Consider the following 17921-nt stretch of genomic DNA (forward strand, 5'->3'; position numbering starts at 1 on the left):
CACAGTTTGCAGTGCGCGTATCCATTGCCCTTTTGACTGGGTGTAACGCACGGCCATTCTACCGTATCAAAAATAGCACGAACAAATGTGCGGAATCTGCGCATGTCACACACAGCATGTGCGGTTGTCGTAAAAATAAATAGCCGTGAATTGCGCATGGATTGAAAAAGTCGCTTGGACATTTAAAAACAACTCACTGGAATTTTTTCTCATCTCATCTCATTATCTCTAGCCGCTTTATCCTTCTACAGGGTCGCAGGCAAGCTGGAGCCTATCCCAGCTGACCACGGGTGAAAGGCGGGGTACACCCTGGACAAGTCGCCAGGTCATCACAGGGCTGACACATAGACACAGACAACCATTCACACTCACATTCACACCTACGCTCAATTTAGAGTCACCAGTTAACCTAACCTGCATGTCTTTGGACTGTGGGGGAAACCGGAGCACCCGGAGGAAACCCACGCGGACACGGGGAGAACATGCAAACTCCACACAGAAAGGCCCTCGCCGGCCCCGGGGCTCGAACCCAGGACCTTCTTGCTGTGAGGCGACAGCGCTAACCACTACACCACCGTGCCGCCCCCTGGAATTTTTTAAGACTTTATAATAATTCCGTACAGAATAACACTGTTTGCCGTAACATCGTATTTACGTAACTTTTCCGTACAAAATACGGCCAATCCGTACTAGTAGGCATCTCTGCAATTATATACCGTACATATACACATACGCGCGTGAATGCTAGAGCAAGAGGTGGAGCTTTCTGATCTGACAGGTGGTTCTGACCCACTCTATTCCGCCTGTGGTGAAACGCCGATACATACACAAGCTCGTGTCCTGTTACAGGTGAGAGGTGATGCTGACACACCTGTCCGCTATCTGTGACGTAGATGATGATGTCAGCCTTCTCGTCAAAGAGACGCTGGTGCAGGGCTGCGAGGTCCGATGTGTCGTATGTGTAGCCGCCGTCCGACTTCACCACCGTCAAAGGGACGGCCTGACCAGGGGCGAATATAATCTTCCTGCCTTCATCCAACTCCACCAGGCCTGAGAGAGAGAGAGAGAGAGAGAGAGAGACAGAGAGACTCTCAAAGCAATGCTGCCCCCTAATGGGTATACACACACTGGAACCCATATTTTTGCACTTCATACTCCTTTAATGTTTAATGCACTGGGCGGAATTTGGTGCGAACATTGATTCATGAGTTTAAACGGTTTAATACAGCAACGAGCCGTGAGCCCATGCCATGCTCCTTCTGTCCACACATCCATTTTAGTCATAAATACAAAACAAAATCCTTCAGGACTGCAAAGACACGGCCATGATGTAATGTTTTCTCGGAGAACTTGCATTACAGTACGTTTACTGTACTGCTTCATACCGATCGCTGTTGCTATGGCAACTGAAGGCCTATTCAGATCGGATTAGTTTATCAGCTCCTCGATAATAAAAACTCCTGCAGCAGGAATGAGTTCTTTGTGGGCCGGATTTTCCCGTCACGTCCATTATTAGATATTTAAAGAACTTCTCTCTCGGTGATTATTTATAATTGAGAGAAAGTACAAGTTGATATCGCCTGGACGCGATTATAAAGCAAAGCTGGGGTTATAGCGGCTCCTTTAATCAGTCTGCAGGTTCTCGTTTTTCTTAACGAGTTTAATTTCTTTCTCCTCCTGAAAACGCGATGAGGTTTTAGCGCACAGGGGTGAGTTTCTCAAAAGCATCGTAGCCCAAAGATCACTGCTGAATGGGAGAGCGAGCATCACAATGAACGCTCTCTCTCCTACTTAAGATGCACTTTGCATTAAGAGGCTTTTGGGAAACCCACCCGGGATCTGGTGTACGGCTGAGAGCCCGTTCTCAAGCATCCGTTTTTCATTCCGTGATTTGCGAAGTGTTTAATATTTGTGGGAGGGGCACTGATCAATGGTACAATGTGTGAGGTTACGACTGAAGAGAGGAACAAGAAGTAAAAAAATAAATAAAAATTCTTAAAAACCCGATCAGATAAAAAAAAAAAATATGAGTTTGGTGAAAAACGGCAGGTAATTTGGGCTGGAATTTTCTCCAACCAGGACGGAGAAAAACAAACATCGACATGACCGATGTGGATGGAAATAAAATCACAGAGTAGCTCCTGGAAAACAGGATGCTACCCCAGAACCTCACGTACATTTAATCCTGTCTAGATAGAACTTAGAATTTTTTTTTTTAAAAACATATATATCGTTTAGTCCATTTGAATTGAACCCTGGCATGATGTCCTCTTCAGTTCGGTTCTTTAGCGATCACACTCGGGCAAGGTCCAAAACAAACATTTCAGGACTACCCGAGTGAGACGTTCTTAGTCCAGTTCCAAACTCTCGTGCATTTTGATCGTGACAAAGTGATTCAACTCCAGGAGCGTGTGTTTTGAGTTTGTGAGGAAAACGTTTCCTGTAGATGTGAGCCAAAGGACAGAGCTGTAGCACTGCGGTGAGTTCTGGAGAACTGGACTGGTGAACAAAAAATAGAAAATAAAGGCTGGATGTGACACAAAGCTGCAAATTTAGATTTATTTAGACATTTCTGTAGTAATTTATTCAGCGCTGCAGGCTCGGTGCACTTGGTAAAGCTTTGTTCACGTTTTTCCGTTGCAGGCGTGTTTTCAGCCACACACCTCTTGACCGACGTGTTTCTGCTTTTTGTTTAACAAAAACAAACCAAACTAGACAGAAACTGTGACTAAAGTCACAGTAATTTGCGCTAGCTCTTACAAACCGGGACGTCTGGTCACCGTACCCTATAGATCCGGAACGGTAAGAGATAGAGAATGATGCTTAGTGAGGAAAAAAAAAAAATCCTGTTTTTCATGGATCATTCCAGTTCAGTGATCCAGATCAGCACCAAAAGTCATAGCAATGACTTTCATTCAGCCCAGAGGTATTATTCAGGTGGAATTTGGTGATGATTGGTTAAAAACAAAGGAAGAAATATAGCGTCCTAAAAAATTTTATAATAATATGATTTAATAAAATATAAAGATTCTGAGACCACTGCAAGTGCAGATTAATTAGCAAATGAGCCAAAAGTCATCCCCCTGGAGCGCCCTCTGGTGGCCTTCATAATAATCATCATCATGTGACTGAGTTTGCATTGCTTTTCATTATATTGGACTTAACTGAATTCTTTGACGTTTCAGTTGGACTTCTTACAGAATTTGATCTGATAAGTTCTTTTTTCCTTTGATATCTGATCTAGTTTCTGCCAACATCGATCTGTCTCATCTCCAGTTTTAAATGTGCAGGTGTTAAGGACGTGGTCTCTAATCCACAAAATAAACCTGAACGTCACCCAGGATTTGCCGATGATTATCTCCATTCAGACACCGACGTTCACTCAAGATGAAGAGATTAAAGGACATGGGACATGAAACATAAATGCACGCTATATCAGTTTCTTTCCATTAAAAATATGAATTAATTGCATCAACAAATACAAAATCATCTATTAAATTCAGCAAAATCGTTATATTCGTGATGATTATATGGCATTTCTGCTCGACTTCCGATATGCATTTTCTACAACCAGAAGAGCCGCTGTCACGTGATCATACGTCACAAAAACTTTCGGGCACAGCACAAGCGGGTAGATGAATGGAGAAGTGGATGACAAGAAAATTGTTTTTATAGTCTTTAACGTACATTGGACATCATGGTGTATTGTGCTGCTTATGGTTGCAATAATTCCAATGGGAAATGCCCTGGAGTAAGTTTTTTTGCATTCCCCAAGGACCCGAAGCTGAGGAAAGTGTGGGCTCACTACTGCCGTAGAAAAAACTTTGCACCTACTGTTTCCCACAAACTGTGTTCGGACCATTTCACTGAGGATTCTTTCAACTTTAATACTCAGGTACTGAACGAAATTAATTGCCAAGCCAAATTTACCTTCACTCGGAGTTGTACCATTATTTTTTAGACAGGGCGGATGAACCAGGGCATTCGCCTGCCTGGCCATGCCCGACAAGGAGCGCTCTCGGCCAGCTTGGGAGGCAGACGGCAGCCCCTCATGGAAGTGTGGTTTTACCATGGGCCTCATGTGGAAAAATGCCGAGGTGCATTCGCTAAGCGACTGAAAGCCGAGGTAAGGATTAGTATTATAATTTTGGGTGTATCAATTATTGATTATCATAATTCTGACTCGTTTCGCCATTTTGAATGTTTTCATTTCGGACTCTGGAAGCATTGTATCTCGAAAAATATCAGCAACAAAAAACTAGCTTGCAACGGACTTTAGCTAGATCTATGATGAACTTTCAATGTATGATACAAAAATAATACTTCTTTCAACAGATCATTAGCCTTTGAGCAGAATTGTTTTTAACTTACCAGGAAGTGTTATGGAGCCGACCGCTTTCAGTTTCATGGGGACTGAATGAACTCTCACTCTCAGAATCATCTGACCCGTCAGAGTAAAGACAAGATCCATGTTCATGTGAATTTCCAGCTATCGGTTCGAATTGAGAGGGTCTAACTTCACATCTCTGTGAAACATCGGGAATGTCACTGTCGATGGGGTCCATTTCGGTAACCTGTTTACATTAGATTCCCAAGCGCTGGCTCCTTGGAAAGTTTTTGTTACGTCACGGGTCACGTGACCACCTAGCTCATTAACGAATCCTTGTTTTATGCTGATGTATAAAAAAACTTGAATAATGTGATGATTTTCACATTTTTGACGCCCTGCAGTGATTTAGATGGCATTTCTTATGTCCTTTATACATAATTATGCCCAGAAAAAAATCCATGTCCCATGTCCTTTAAGACTGCCTCGGTTTTGTTTAACTGAGAGTGAGCTCTCCAGCAAGATCAAACCTGACTAGCACCTGTAAGGTCCAACTCACCTTTCTCCTCAAACTCCTTCACCACTTCAGTCATCATATCCTGGTAGTACGACTCTCCTCGCTCCACAATACGGATGCCCAGGCAGTCGTAGACCTTCTGAAACTCTTTCATTTGCAAACACGAGAGTAAGGGGGGGGGGGGGGGGGGGGGGAATAAATAAATAAATAAATAAATAAATCATCATTAAAACAAACCCAGAGGGAGAGTATGGCTTAATTAAAGACGCTGCACTTTAGGGAAATCTAACAAAAGCACGCGCCTGTGGATTTACAGGAGGATTTGATGTTTCTACTCTGGAAAAGCAAACACGGACCCGCTGACCTTCACGGGGTTAAGTCTCTATTTGTGCATGGGATCTGATTAAAGCATTAACGGGACAGTTTTTGAGTTTCCCCCAAATCCCAGCTTGTCAAGGATTTAATCAAGAAATAAAATTACACCTTTGGTCTTCTCTGCCCTTCAGAGTTCAGGAACTATAATCCAGATCCATCTGCTGCTTGGAAATATCCACCGTGGAAATATCGAACAGAGATGCTGAAAATGGTGGCTTGATGGAGCAAATTAGCTCAAAAGGTCTTTCAAAAACCATATGTTCTGGAGATTGAATAGACTTTTATTGATTTAGCCTCTGAGCAGCGTATTAAACAGGAAACCTGATTTAAAGAGTTCATCTTGTACTGCAAAGTGAAATCAGTTGCAGGTGTTTTTTTTTTTTTTTAAACAGTTTGTCAATTTTAACAAGATCAGTTTATTCAGCAAGGAGCCAAGATTGCTGCAAATTCCTATAAAGCTATTTAAAAAAAAAAAAAAAAAAAACACTTTACGAAATGCTCATAAAGAATCTCGGTGAATACACACCACACTTGAGCATGTGGACATGTCCAGAATAAAGCACAGCCAGCTGGGCGAGTGAGCTTTTAGGACTACCTTGAGTACAATAAAGAGACCGGAGTTCATTGTGCCTCCGAGCTGTAATTTTTCACCCCTCCTTGTAATTAGCTTCAAACCTGATGCCCTGAAGCTTTGTGTGAAATGGACTTGAAAACTGGTTCTGTCTCCTTAAAAGACATGAAAAAAAAAAAAACCTCACGGCTCATCGTACGATTTGATTTCTGAGAACCTTTAACGATGAAAAGAAATTATTCACTGTTTACGTTCCCCGCTACAGACGAATAAACGCAACGTATTTCGATATGCTTACCATCTGCGGTGTAATCAATCACAGCGGACGGAGCAGGTAATAAAACTCACCACGAGGCTATGAGGTGTCTCGGAGTATTTGGTCAACCATCCGTTTAGATAAACACTCCTCAGACATTGAATCAGGGAAAAGAAAAATATCAAAAATAAAATTAACAGTCAGTCGTTCTCAGATCAAGCTGTGAGGCAGCACTGCCCCCTGGTGGGCGATGTGATTATTTTCACTTCACAGCCTCTGCAGGAGAACCCGAAAGCGAGTTTGGTGTGAGCTCACCTTTGCGAGACACGTCACAGATCAGATTCCAGGCCTTGATGAAGTCTGGCTCTTTGCTCTGCAGCCTGACGACGCACTGATAGGCCTTCTTCTTAAACTCCTCGTCTTCATCGAAGCGCTTCTTCGACTCCTGAGAGTGAGATGATGAACGAATGTGGATTATGAAACAACAAGAATCTAACAATTTTTAGAATCTACCAGGCTTCGACACGATGCGGTACGTTTTCAAGTCGATAATTTGGCAATACCACTGAATTAAATTTAAAAAAAAAATACAAATTCAAAACCTAAATGTTGTGTTTGCATAAATAAATATTCACCCCTGTGCTTCAGAACCCTGTAATTTAGCTCTGGTGTAACCTGGTTGCTGTTAGGAGGTCACAACTTGTTGGATGTACGATTAAAATGTCAAGGAAAACTCCAGAGAGCATAACCAAACAGACAGCATCATGAAGATAAAAGCGCTCTCAGGAGTTCTTTTGGAAAAGTATTAATCACGGTTTGACAAAAATAATTCTGGTAGATTCTATAAAAGGTTCTGTCGTGTCCCGATACCAAAAAACAAACTGTACAAAGAGCTACGTTTGTCAGCAACCCAAAAATTTCCATTGTGAAGCATGGTGGTGGTAGTATCATGTTGTGGGGACGCTCATAATCAGCAGGGTTGAGAGCCAAATACAGGTACTAGAAGAAAACGTCTCCCGGTGTGCAACAGAATTCAGACTGCAGCGAAGGTTCAGCTTCCAAGAAGACAACGATGCTTAGCGTACTGCCATAGCAACGCACAGTCTGATGGAGAATCATGGGTAAGTTTTCTCCATCCAGTCTGACAGGACTTGAGCAGAAAGTGTTTTACAAAAAGAATGGGCAAGAACATTTGGATCCTGATAGAGATGTACCCCGGCTGTGATTTCAGCTAAACACGGTTCTACGCTCACAGTACTGACTGAGCATATTTACACACAATATTTTGACATACCGTATTTATCCTTATAGAAGCGCCCTCCCTATTTGACGCGCCGCCACGATTTTCAGAGCTAGAATAGTATTTACCAACCATTTTCTTCATTTAACAAACTTTAAATCCAACAAACCACAACAGAGACGTTCAATTTCACCGCTGATTTTTTTTTTTTACCGGAAATCGCGTTAGTAAACATGGACAGTATAAAATACGGACATTCACTCTGCTGCGGATACAATACGGGTGGAGACGTACCTTTTGTTTGCACCACTCTTGTACACGTTTACGGTGAACATTAAATGTTTTTGCAGCTAAGTGTTTGCCTTTCTGCTCTGCCAGTTCTACAACCTTTAACTTAAAACTAGCGGTGAAGGATCGTTTTGAGGACGACATTTTGTTTTGTGAGCTCATGAACATCGACGATGACGTGAATTGTGACGTCACTACAAATAGTTTACTTACCAATGTTATCCTTATAAGCGAGCTGGACATTGTTTAATTGACTTTTTGGACATATAACTGTATTTTCATGTGTTTCAAAATAAATGTTTTAAATTCCGATGATTTTGTCATGTTCGATTTTTGTCATTTAAGGGTCGAAATTGACGCTCCCCCTTCATGTTTTGCATCGCGCCCAGGCGCGTTTATTAGGATAAATACGGTATTCAATATTCTCTACTGTTGGATCTATTTACACAGCCAGTCTTGCATGTGTGTGTATATATGTATATGCTTACATCCACACTTGAGTTTAGGTGTGCATGTATATATATATATATATATATATATATATATATATATATATATATATATATATATATATATATATATATGTGTATGTATGTATATTCTGAATGCCTATTTAACTTTTATTGTTTGTATATTCACTAGACATCTGTATTGCAAGTTAGTTCTTCAGTATATAGCCTTAAGGATAATTATAACCACCCCTTTTTTATAGCCCTACCTGTACATACTTCTCCCATAACTTTTGTACATATACTGCACAGATGTATATGTGTATATTCTGTATGCCTATTCAACTCTTATTCTTTTATATTCACAAGACATCTGCATAGCAAGTTAGCTACTTCTGTATATAGCCTTAAGGATAATTATAACCACCCTTTTCTATAGCCCTACCTGTAGTTACTTCTCCCTTAACTACCGTACATATACTGCACAGAACTACTGAACATCCTATTTATTTATCTGTACATTCTCTACTCACTATAACCGTCTCATTTGCACTAGCTGTACACAGCTGCATTCATCTATACATATTGCTTATCTGCACATACTGTATTTATTTGTATTATACTGCATTTCTGTTATTTGCACTTCTGATTAGATGCTAACTGCATTTCGTTACCCTGTATTTATACTGAGTAATGACAAAGTTTAATCTAATCTAATCTAAAATATCATGCAAGTTAAATGGCAAAAATGTTAAGCTCCTTTCAATTTTAGGTTCTGAATTTGGCGTTTGAAGAAATGTCAAATCTAGCAGCGAGTCGGTTTGTGTGAAACGCTCAGACTTGCCCAATTTCCATATTCAGCTTTTACATTTAAAATAAATAAATAAATAATCAATCATAAAAATGTATGAAAGGTACGCTACACAGGTGTAAAAAGGTTTCTATAAAAACAGATTCAAGTGTAACTGAACTGAGATCAGCTTACTTTGTAAAAAGCCTGGAGGTCTCCGATCGGTGGGGAAACACTCAGATAATTTGGAAACTTGTCCTGCAAGTGAGCGATGAGCATTCCAAACTGCGTGCCCCAATCTCCCACGTGATTCAACCTACATTTAAAAAATAAAATAAAATAAAATTCCACAACGGAAAACAAGAAGTCAAAACCACTGGGACTGTGTGTGTGTATGACATAATGACATATCATCAATATTGTGATAAATGATACACTTTCCTGAGATATCGTTGGTATTACAATATTTATTAAATAAAAACAAACCACAAAATACTTCTAGATAACATTTTTGTATCTTGTTTTATGTCAGTTTTTAAGATGGCAAAATTTCAAATATACAGTATCTTTTAAAATTCCTCCTTAATTTATTTTATATACATTAGAATAAAAACGAATAAAAAAAACTTATTGAATTCAAACTCAATTAAATAAAGTTACACCAAATTCATTACATTCACAGGATTCCAGTTTATTTTTACACAGAACTCTAATTTAATTTGTAAATGAAACACTTCTGCTTAACTGGAACTTCGTTAGCATCTCATATACCTCTGTATTTAATTTATGATGCAATAAATAAAATAAAGATCATAAATTTGGCCATGAAAGCTAAATCCATCATCATATCCGTCTTCATTCACAGCCTACAGCTGTTCCAGCAACTGCGTTTCCTAAACCGGCTCTTTATTTACCTGAATCTTTACAGAGCGCAAAGGCAAGGTTAGATAGATCGGAAAAAATTGAAATATTTCTACAGCGTTCAGGGTAGAGATTTATATATCGATATATTCACCGTTTTAAAGTAGAGACATCAAAACGTGTTAAAGGGAGAAAATGATTTGAACCACTTTTGGCCAAAATCTGATTTTTGTCAGAACTGAGCTGCAGTGAAGCTACACAGGGTTTTTCCTTACATATTTTAGAATATTTTGGAAAAATTTAACTGGAAGTTTAACTCCTAAATAACTTTAGATTCAGTTAACAGAAAAGCACTTTAATAACAGTGCCATTAGGACTAATCGCCATGCACCTGTTCCTGATTAGAGCTCAATCACAGCGCAGACATTTATATAAGGACTCTGAGTAGCACACAGACTTTGCGAAAGCCTTGTATTTTGTGTCTCTTCTGGTTTTGACCCCATGTGTGTTTTTGGACTGCGAGTATTGTATTCTCTCTGATATCCTGTCTGTGCCTCACTCCACCACTGACTGGTTTTCCACCCTGCTTTCGTCTCAGTTTTGGATTTGTTTGCTCCTGTTTTCAATAAAACTCTTCCTCCAAAACTCTTACATCAGTCTATCGCCCTTACACGACACAAACTGTCAACTGTCCAACAAGCGAGTGGACTAATAAAACTGTTCTATATGAAACTGTCGTGAATATTTTCTATAAAATGTCTCAGTACATGTGTTAATCCCACGTAATTTTTTAAAAAGCAAATTAAAAATAAGCGCTGGATAAAAACCCATCTATCTTATGGAAATAAAGATACGAATTTTGTTGTCTGGTGGTCAAGTGTTTATGAGATCCACCGCCTTGCACTTACGGTCAGGTTCCCTGTGGTGGTACACGGACAACATTCGTACATACGCGTGGTCAAAAGTCATCAAAAATCAGATCGATCAGAATCAGCTCATATTCTCTTATGTATGGGGCTCCGTTATAAAATTAAATATTCATATGTTTTATGAATTTTGTACACATTTAACTTTTCTTTCTTCGGTACAATATTTAATATATTTATGTTTTGAACTCAATACGAATAAGCTGCCTTATTTTTAAAACAAAATTTTTTTTTTTACATTTTATTAAGAACAGTTTTATGCATCTATATAGTTATACATTTCATGTAAATAAGGCTAAAAGTAGATAGTTTTCAGAAAATTATCAAAAAGTACTCTCAGAAATGTTCTACTAAAAACAGCAAATTTTCTACAGTGATTTTAATCACTTACGCATAACATAACTATTGTGGAAATGTTCTAGCTAGTTTGCTTATGCAAAATTTAGCTCATTACAGTTCTGATCTTCTGTTTTGACTCCAATTAACTCAACACCATTTGCTTTTTTAAATATATAAATCTGTACAATAGGCTCGGTGCACCTTAGAAAGATGCAATATAAACAAAACTCAATTTATTATTATTATTCCTCCATGTCATTTCACTTCACTTCACATATCTGCGTGTAAGAGACGGCTGAATTTGATCACTCAACACATCGACTTTCCTCTGGGAACCCCGAACGCTTCACCTTTATGCTAAAATCTGAAAAATGTCTTTTTTTAATATTTGGATTTATGGTTCTGATATTTTTAATCTCAAAACTATAACCTCTGATTCTGATTCATACGTTTTTAAAGGTGAATCTTAATTTGAGAAAGTTGTCGACTCCTGAGCTCATGCATGAAGACAGTACTGTACTGACGCTGAGACTGACCTCAACACATCGTGTCCCAGATACTGGGGAAAGTGGGCATGAAATTCTCGACCCAAATGATGGCGTTCTTCAGGGCGTTTGAAAAATTCAGAGTGTTTGTCAAAATTGGATGGGATACTGGTGTATTTGACAGAGCCTAAACGAGAGGATTTAATTCGCCTCGTACGTGCATTTCCTGCTTTGTTTGGGGATACTCCATCTCGAACCACTTGGATCGAGCACGATATTGATGTTAGTGATTCGGCCCCGGTGCGGCAACGCTTTTATCGCGTGTCACCAGAAAAACGTCGAGTGCTGGAGTCGGAGGTGCGATATTTGCTGGATAATAATCTGGCAGTCCCGTCGTTTTCAGAAGGGGCGTCCCCGTGCATTTTGGTAGAGAAGCCAGACAAAACGGTTAGGTTTTGCACAGATTTTCGAAAGGTGAACAGTGTCACTAAAGGGGACAGTTTCCCGTTACCTCGAATCGAGGATTGTGTCGACTCTGTGGGGTCTGCCAAATATGTAACGAAACTTGATCTCTTAAAGGGATATTGGCAGGTGCCGTTAACTTCAAGGGCTATGGAAGTCTCCTCCTTTATTACCCCATTCGGTCTGTACTCTTATACCGTCATGAGTTTCGGCTTGAGAAATGCGCCGGCAACTTTTCAGCGGCTTATGAATCGGGTAATTGCGGGTTTAGAGGGCTGTGCCGTTTATTTGGATGATTTGATTCTGGTCAGCGACACTTGGGAATCGCATCTGCAGAGGCTCAAATCGGTGTTTGAACGTTTGACTGAGGCGCAGCTGACTGTGAACCTTGCAAAATGCGAATTTGCTAGGGGTACGGTGACTTATCTTGGTAGAGTTGTCGGTAATGGGGAAGTGCGTCCGATTGATGCGAAAATTTCGGTTGTCCAGCAATATCCACCTCCCGCTACAAAAAAAGATCTGCGGCGATTTTTGGGCTTAGTGGGTTTCTACAGATGTTTTTGTAGGAATTTTGCCACCGTGGTAGCCCCATTGACAAATCTTTTGAGGGATGGGGAGAAATATGTGTGGGGTGCTGACTGCCAAACGGCGTTCGAAAATGTTAAGTTATTACTTTGTTCTGCGCCTGTTCTGTCTGCTCCATGCTTTGATAAGCCCTTTGTATTACAGGTTGATGCCAGCAACGTCGGAGCGGGTGCTGTTCTGATGCAGGCTGATACGCACAATATTTACCATCCTGTGTGTTTCTTTTCAAAAAAATTTTGTTCGTACCAACGCCACTATTCTGTGGTGGAGAAAGAGACATTGGCCTTAATATGGGCTTTGCAGTACTTTTCGGTCTACATCAGTTCTGCCGTGTCCTTGACTGTTTTTTCTGACCACAACCCTTTAGTTTTTTTAAATTCGCTGAAGTGTCCAAACCAGCGCTTAGTGCGTTGGTCTTTATATTTGCAGTCATACTGTTTGGATATTAGGCACATAAAAGGGTCAGAAAATATTGTGGCCGATGCGTTATCCCGTGTCTGATCATTTGCCGTTTTTGTATTTCTTGTTCCCCTGTCTCTCTTTTGCTCTCTCTATAGGAATCTGTGGAGGACTGCGATTTTAGGCTCTGCGTTTTCCAAAAAAAAAAAAAAAGGGGGGGGCGTGTGACGCCTGCGAGCGTTTCGGGGGCGGTGCCTCTGTTGACAGCGCGGAGCTGGAAGTTGATTGTGCTGAATGTCGCCAGCTGCGAAGCCTTCACCTGGGCCTATTAATAGGACTTTGTTTGTGTGTGAGGGGCCGTGAGCGTTAGGCTTCACGTTGGCCATGGGTTTGGTAATTTGTATTTGTTAAAATTGTATGAATTCCAGTAAAGAGCATGATTTTCTGTTTTTGAGTGCCTTATTTTGGGTTTGGGGTTATTTGTTTGAGTCAGAATGTAACACTGATTCATACGTTTTTAAAGGTGAATCTTAATTTGAGAAAGTTGTCGACTCCTGAGCTCATGCATGAAGACAGTACTGTACTGACGCTGAGACTGACCTCAACACATCGTGTCCCAGATACTCGAAGAGACGACACATGCTGTCCCCGATGATGGTGGAGCGCAGGTGACCCACGTGCATCTCCTTTGCGATGTTTGGAGAGGAGAAGTCGACCACGACCTAAAAAAAACAAAACATACATCGATAAGCTAATTAAATAATGAAGGAACAGTGCCTTGCATAAGTATTCACCCCCTGAACTTTCCCCACATGGTGTAGTTTACTGAAACGGACTTAACTGTGATTATTACTATTTTATTTACCTATCATGACATGAACGTTAATGAAACTAAAAAGCAAACATCTGTTGGTTACACCTTGAAGAAATGACAGCTGGATCATGTCTCGATCAGCTTTGCACATCTGGATCCCAATATCTTTGCCTCTTCTTCTTGGCGACAATGTTGAGGCTCAGTCACATGGGGAAGGTTGCTGATGAACAGCAACTGTTATTGTTTGAGATCTGAGCTTTGACTGGGTCATCACACACACACACCACACAATCAGGTTCTTGGTTCTGAACCATTCCGGTTCAGCTTCAACAGTACATTCGGCATCATGGTCCTGTTGGAAGCGAAACCTCGGACCCAGTCTCAAATCTCTTGCAGGTTTTCTTCTAAGCTTGCCCTGTACTTGGTTCCAGCTCCATCCATCTCACCCTCAACCCTGACCAGTTTCCCAGTCCCTGCTGGTTTTCCTGGTCTGGTTGGAAGAAAGGTTCTTTGGTTAGATGTCACCAAAACTGAACATTTTGTCTTTTGTATACATTTCTATGCTTGGCAAAAATCCAACTGAGAACTGCTGTGAAGCACGGTGTTGGTAGAGTCATTTTGTGAAGCATAGTGCTGGTAGCATTCATCAAAAACACATGGCAGGTTGGCTTGCCCTGTACTTGGCTCCATCCATCTCACCCTTAACCCTGACAAGCTTCCCAGTTCCCATAAAAAAAAAAAAAGCCCGATGCTACTGACACCGTGCTTCATAGCAGTTCTCAGTTGGATTTCTACCAAACATAGAAATGTATACAAAAGACAAAATGTTCAGGTTTTGGGGTCATCTAATCAAAGAACCTTTTTTCTAACCAGACTGGATGCTTTTCCAAAACTTTACCCTGGACTGGTTTAGGTTGCTCCTTGAAGGTGTTTGTTCAGGGACGTTCTCGACCAAACCCTGGAGCTTGAAAGCAACAGGTGCATTGATCCCACACTAATCATGTGACCCCTGAATGAAACTAGCCACACCCAGAACGAATTTCGGGGGTTCATAAAAGTAGGGGGTGAATATTTTTATGCTCAGAACCAATACTTTTTTTAATGCGGACATAATTTTGCAAATTGTACTAACATTTCTTCTTCACTTCAATATTTTGAGGTCATTTGTACAGAATCGGGACATCTCATCTCATTATCTGTAGCCGCTTTATCCTGTTCTACAGGGTCGCAGGCGAGCTGGAGCCTATCCCAGCTGACTACGGGCGAAAGGCGGGGTACACCCTGGACAAGTCGCCAGGTCATCACAGGGCTGACACATAGACACAGACAACCATTCACACTCACATTCACACCTACGGTCAATTTAGAGTCACCAGTTAACCTAACCTGCATGTCTTTGAATGAAACCAGAGCACCCGGAGGAAACCCACGCGGACACGGGGAGAACATGCAAACTCTGCACAGAAAGGCCCTCGCCGGCCACAGGGCTCGAACCCGGACCTTCTTGCTGTGAGGCGACAGCGCTAACCACTACACCACCGTGCCGCCCCAGAATCGGGACATATAATCCAAATTAGGTTCATTTCTGATCAGGCTGTGACGTAAGTAGCTTGTAAAGGTTACGGGGGGGGGGGGGGGGGGGGGGGGGGGGATACTTATGCAACTCAACAAGTGTCCAACTTGTATCATCTGCTCAGTAAAGAACTTAGAATTGTTTTTCCAACCTTTTTCTTCTTGTCCAACGCTGGAGGCTGCACGCCGCTGAGGAGCAAGTTGGTGAGAAGTTTTGACACAAACGACTTCTTGAGATGAACGTTAATAAAACCTGCAACAACAAAACATTTCGCATCATTCGCAAAGTTCTGAGGGTTCTTTAGATCTTAGTGCGTCCGTATCTCGTGTTCTAACTCCACCTGGTCCAGCGATTTCCGTTTTCTCAATGAGTTCATTGTCAGGAATGTTTTGGGAAATCTTCTCCGCGATTTCCCGGGGGTTAACCTTCAGTCCTTTTCCCTTCATCATCTGAGAAAAGAAAGAAACAACTCACTCAACAATCGTAGAAAAACGAATATGAGGAACGTACGTAATGAAAGATTATAGCTATATTAGGGAAAGACACTTTATTAGGAACACCTGTCCACCTGCTCGTTGAGGAACTTATCCAATCAGTCCGGTGTGGATTAGATTATTTTTGCGTTTTATTTCTACATCAGGTTTATATGAATTTCATAAAGCCACTCATCATCCCTTAGATTTCTGTCTCGAGCTCTACATCCTGAACCTGAAGATGTTTTGGGTTAAAAGATCACTTCTGATGAGATGCTGGTCGTGGACTTGTTCTGAGTGACTGACCTGAGACATGGCCATGGCACTGTTGCACTGGTAATCTCCAAACTTGGGCTGCTGGTTGGGCGCCACAGCAAGCGGCGGGTTCTCCAGGTCGGGGTACGCTACGCTGATGGCATGCCCAAAGATCTCCTGAAGCCTCTGGTTAATGTTGGTCATGCTCTTGCTGCTGGAGCTGTTCTCCTCTTGCATACTCTAGAAAGCAGCAAAGAACATTATTCCAATAAATTATTATTATTTATTATTCATTTTCAATTGGCAATCACTGCTTTATAAATTTGGATCAGTTGCATCGATCCAAATCATCAGAACTTTACCGTCCTGCATTTAATTAATTAAAGAGTCAGGATATCAAAATAGGACTTCATAGAGGTTAAGATTATATTTTTGCTCCTTTTTCACAAAACTGACAGGGGTTCCTCTTTAAAAAACACTAAAGCAATTCTCAACAGACCTCTTGCAGTCACGTGACCGGAATGTAAACAGCCGCCATCTTGTCGGTAAAAAACACCGCTGAATATTGCTGCACTCGTGTACAAAATGGATCAATTTCAACCGACGGACTACACGGCTCATTTTTCTAATGAACAGATAACTAGATATATGTCTAAAATAAACGATCTACAGATTAGTGACCCTTATCGATTACCGGACGGAGTTTTCACGACTGTGTCAGTGGATACCGAACTGCCAGCGGAATACCCAGGCATGTATAATTACCTCATTAACTTTCCCTCGCTGTTCAGTGGTGAAGCACTGCGTGCTTATAAATCTCTGGACAGTTATCTTTACAGAAATTCAGGATTTGTCAGCGACTCAGATGTGGCATCTTGTAAACAAGAAAATAACAATCCTCATTGGACGGGTAAGTCACTTAAGTATTGAGACCCCGCTGGTCTCGCTATCTCGTCCGGAATGTTGTGCATGCGATGGAAATCGCTACAAACCGTCATTTTCTGCTGGAAACCAATGTCCAGTAAGTCCATACGGTTGTAGTGGATATTGAAGTCCGGTACAGACGAACAACACGGAAAAATACACACAAAAAACATAAAAAACGTGCACAGGTAGGGAGAGCTTGTAGTCGCAGCATCCCCATCATGCGCCGCCATATCCACTATTATGGTTGAATATTTTATATTATCAGTTAGATCAAGTATCAGTAGTCTATCACTGTTACTGTATATATGGTATACCTGATAGCAGCAATCCATTTTGCACGCCTGTCAGGGTCCCGTGGCAGCCTACTGTCAAGTGTATGTGAGCATCATGGGTTTCCCACACTTGAAAGGGAAGGACTCGGACACAGGATTCCACTTGTCTTATGTTTTATTGATTTTCAGTGGAGTTGACGTTGTAGTAGAATTCTATATAGTAGGGTTTTCCAGAAGAAAAGGTAGAAGTAGAAGGCGGAAATATGGCGTTTGACCGACAAGGTGGCGTCTGTTTACAATCTGGATCGGATGTGACGTCACATGCAAGTGCTCCATTGTCCTGAAATATCGCCTTCCAGAAGCCTGTGGTGCACTGCGCTGAATTCAATCCTAAATAAAGCTCATAATCTGTTCAAGTCCAAACCAATGACACACACTCAGGGCCGTTTTTTGTTTGTTTGAGCATTAAACCCCCACTGAATAATCAAATTCCCAGGAGACATAACTGACCCCCGGCGAATTCAGCACGTGGAGACACCACAGCTATTCTCTTTATACTATTATTATTATTATTATTATTATTATTATTATGAGTATTATCGATTGTGAAAGAGTAAATGAATTGATGTGTCCGATGGGACACTTCCTACTTTGTAGGAAAAGTGAAAAAAATTACTCCTTGAGCATAAACGCATTCCACCACTTGAAAAAGTCACACAGGCTGTCAGAATAATGAG

General features: G+C 41.1%; 1 protein-coding gene across 1 annotated transcript in view; it reads right to left on the reverse strand.

Annotated features, from left to right (window-relative positions):
• rars1 (arginyl-tRNA synthetase 1) overlaps positions 1-17921 on the reverse strand; it is a 32706-nt gene that overhangs the window by 11585 nt on the left and 3200 nt on the right. Inside the window, exons 3-10 of the mRNA XM_060936510.1 lie at positions 16037-16225; positions 15598-15706; positions 15409-15509; positions 13471-13592; positions 9009-9129; positions 6362-6491; positions 4887-4991; positions 872-1050 (exon numbers count right to left, since the gene is read on the reverse strand). Coding sequence (XP_060792493.1) covers positions 872-1050; positions 4887-4991; positions 6362-6491; positions 9009-9129; positions 13471-13592; positions 15409-15509; positions 15598-15706; positions 16037-16225 — 1056 coding nt within the window. The remainder of the gene's footprint in view (positions 1-871; positions 1051-4886; positions 4992-6361; positions 6492-9008; positions 9130-13470; positions 13593-15408; positions 15510-15597; positions 15707-16036; positions 16226-17921) is intronic.

The sequence above is a fragment of the Neoarius graeffei genome, chromosome 12 (genome assembly GCF_027579695.1).
Source record: "Neoarius graeffei isolate fNeoGra1 chromosome 12, fNeoGra1.pri, whole genome shotgun sequence".
NCBI lineage: Eukaryota > Metazoa > Chordata > Actinopteri > Siluriformes > Ariidae > Neoarius > Neoarius graeffei.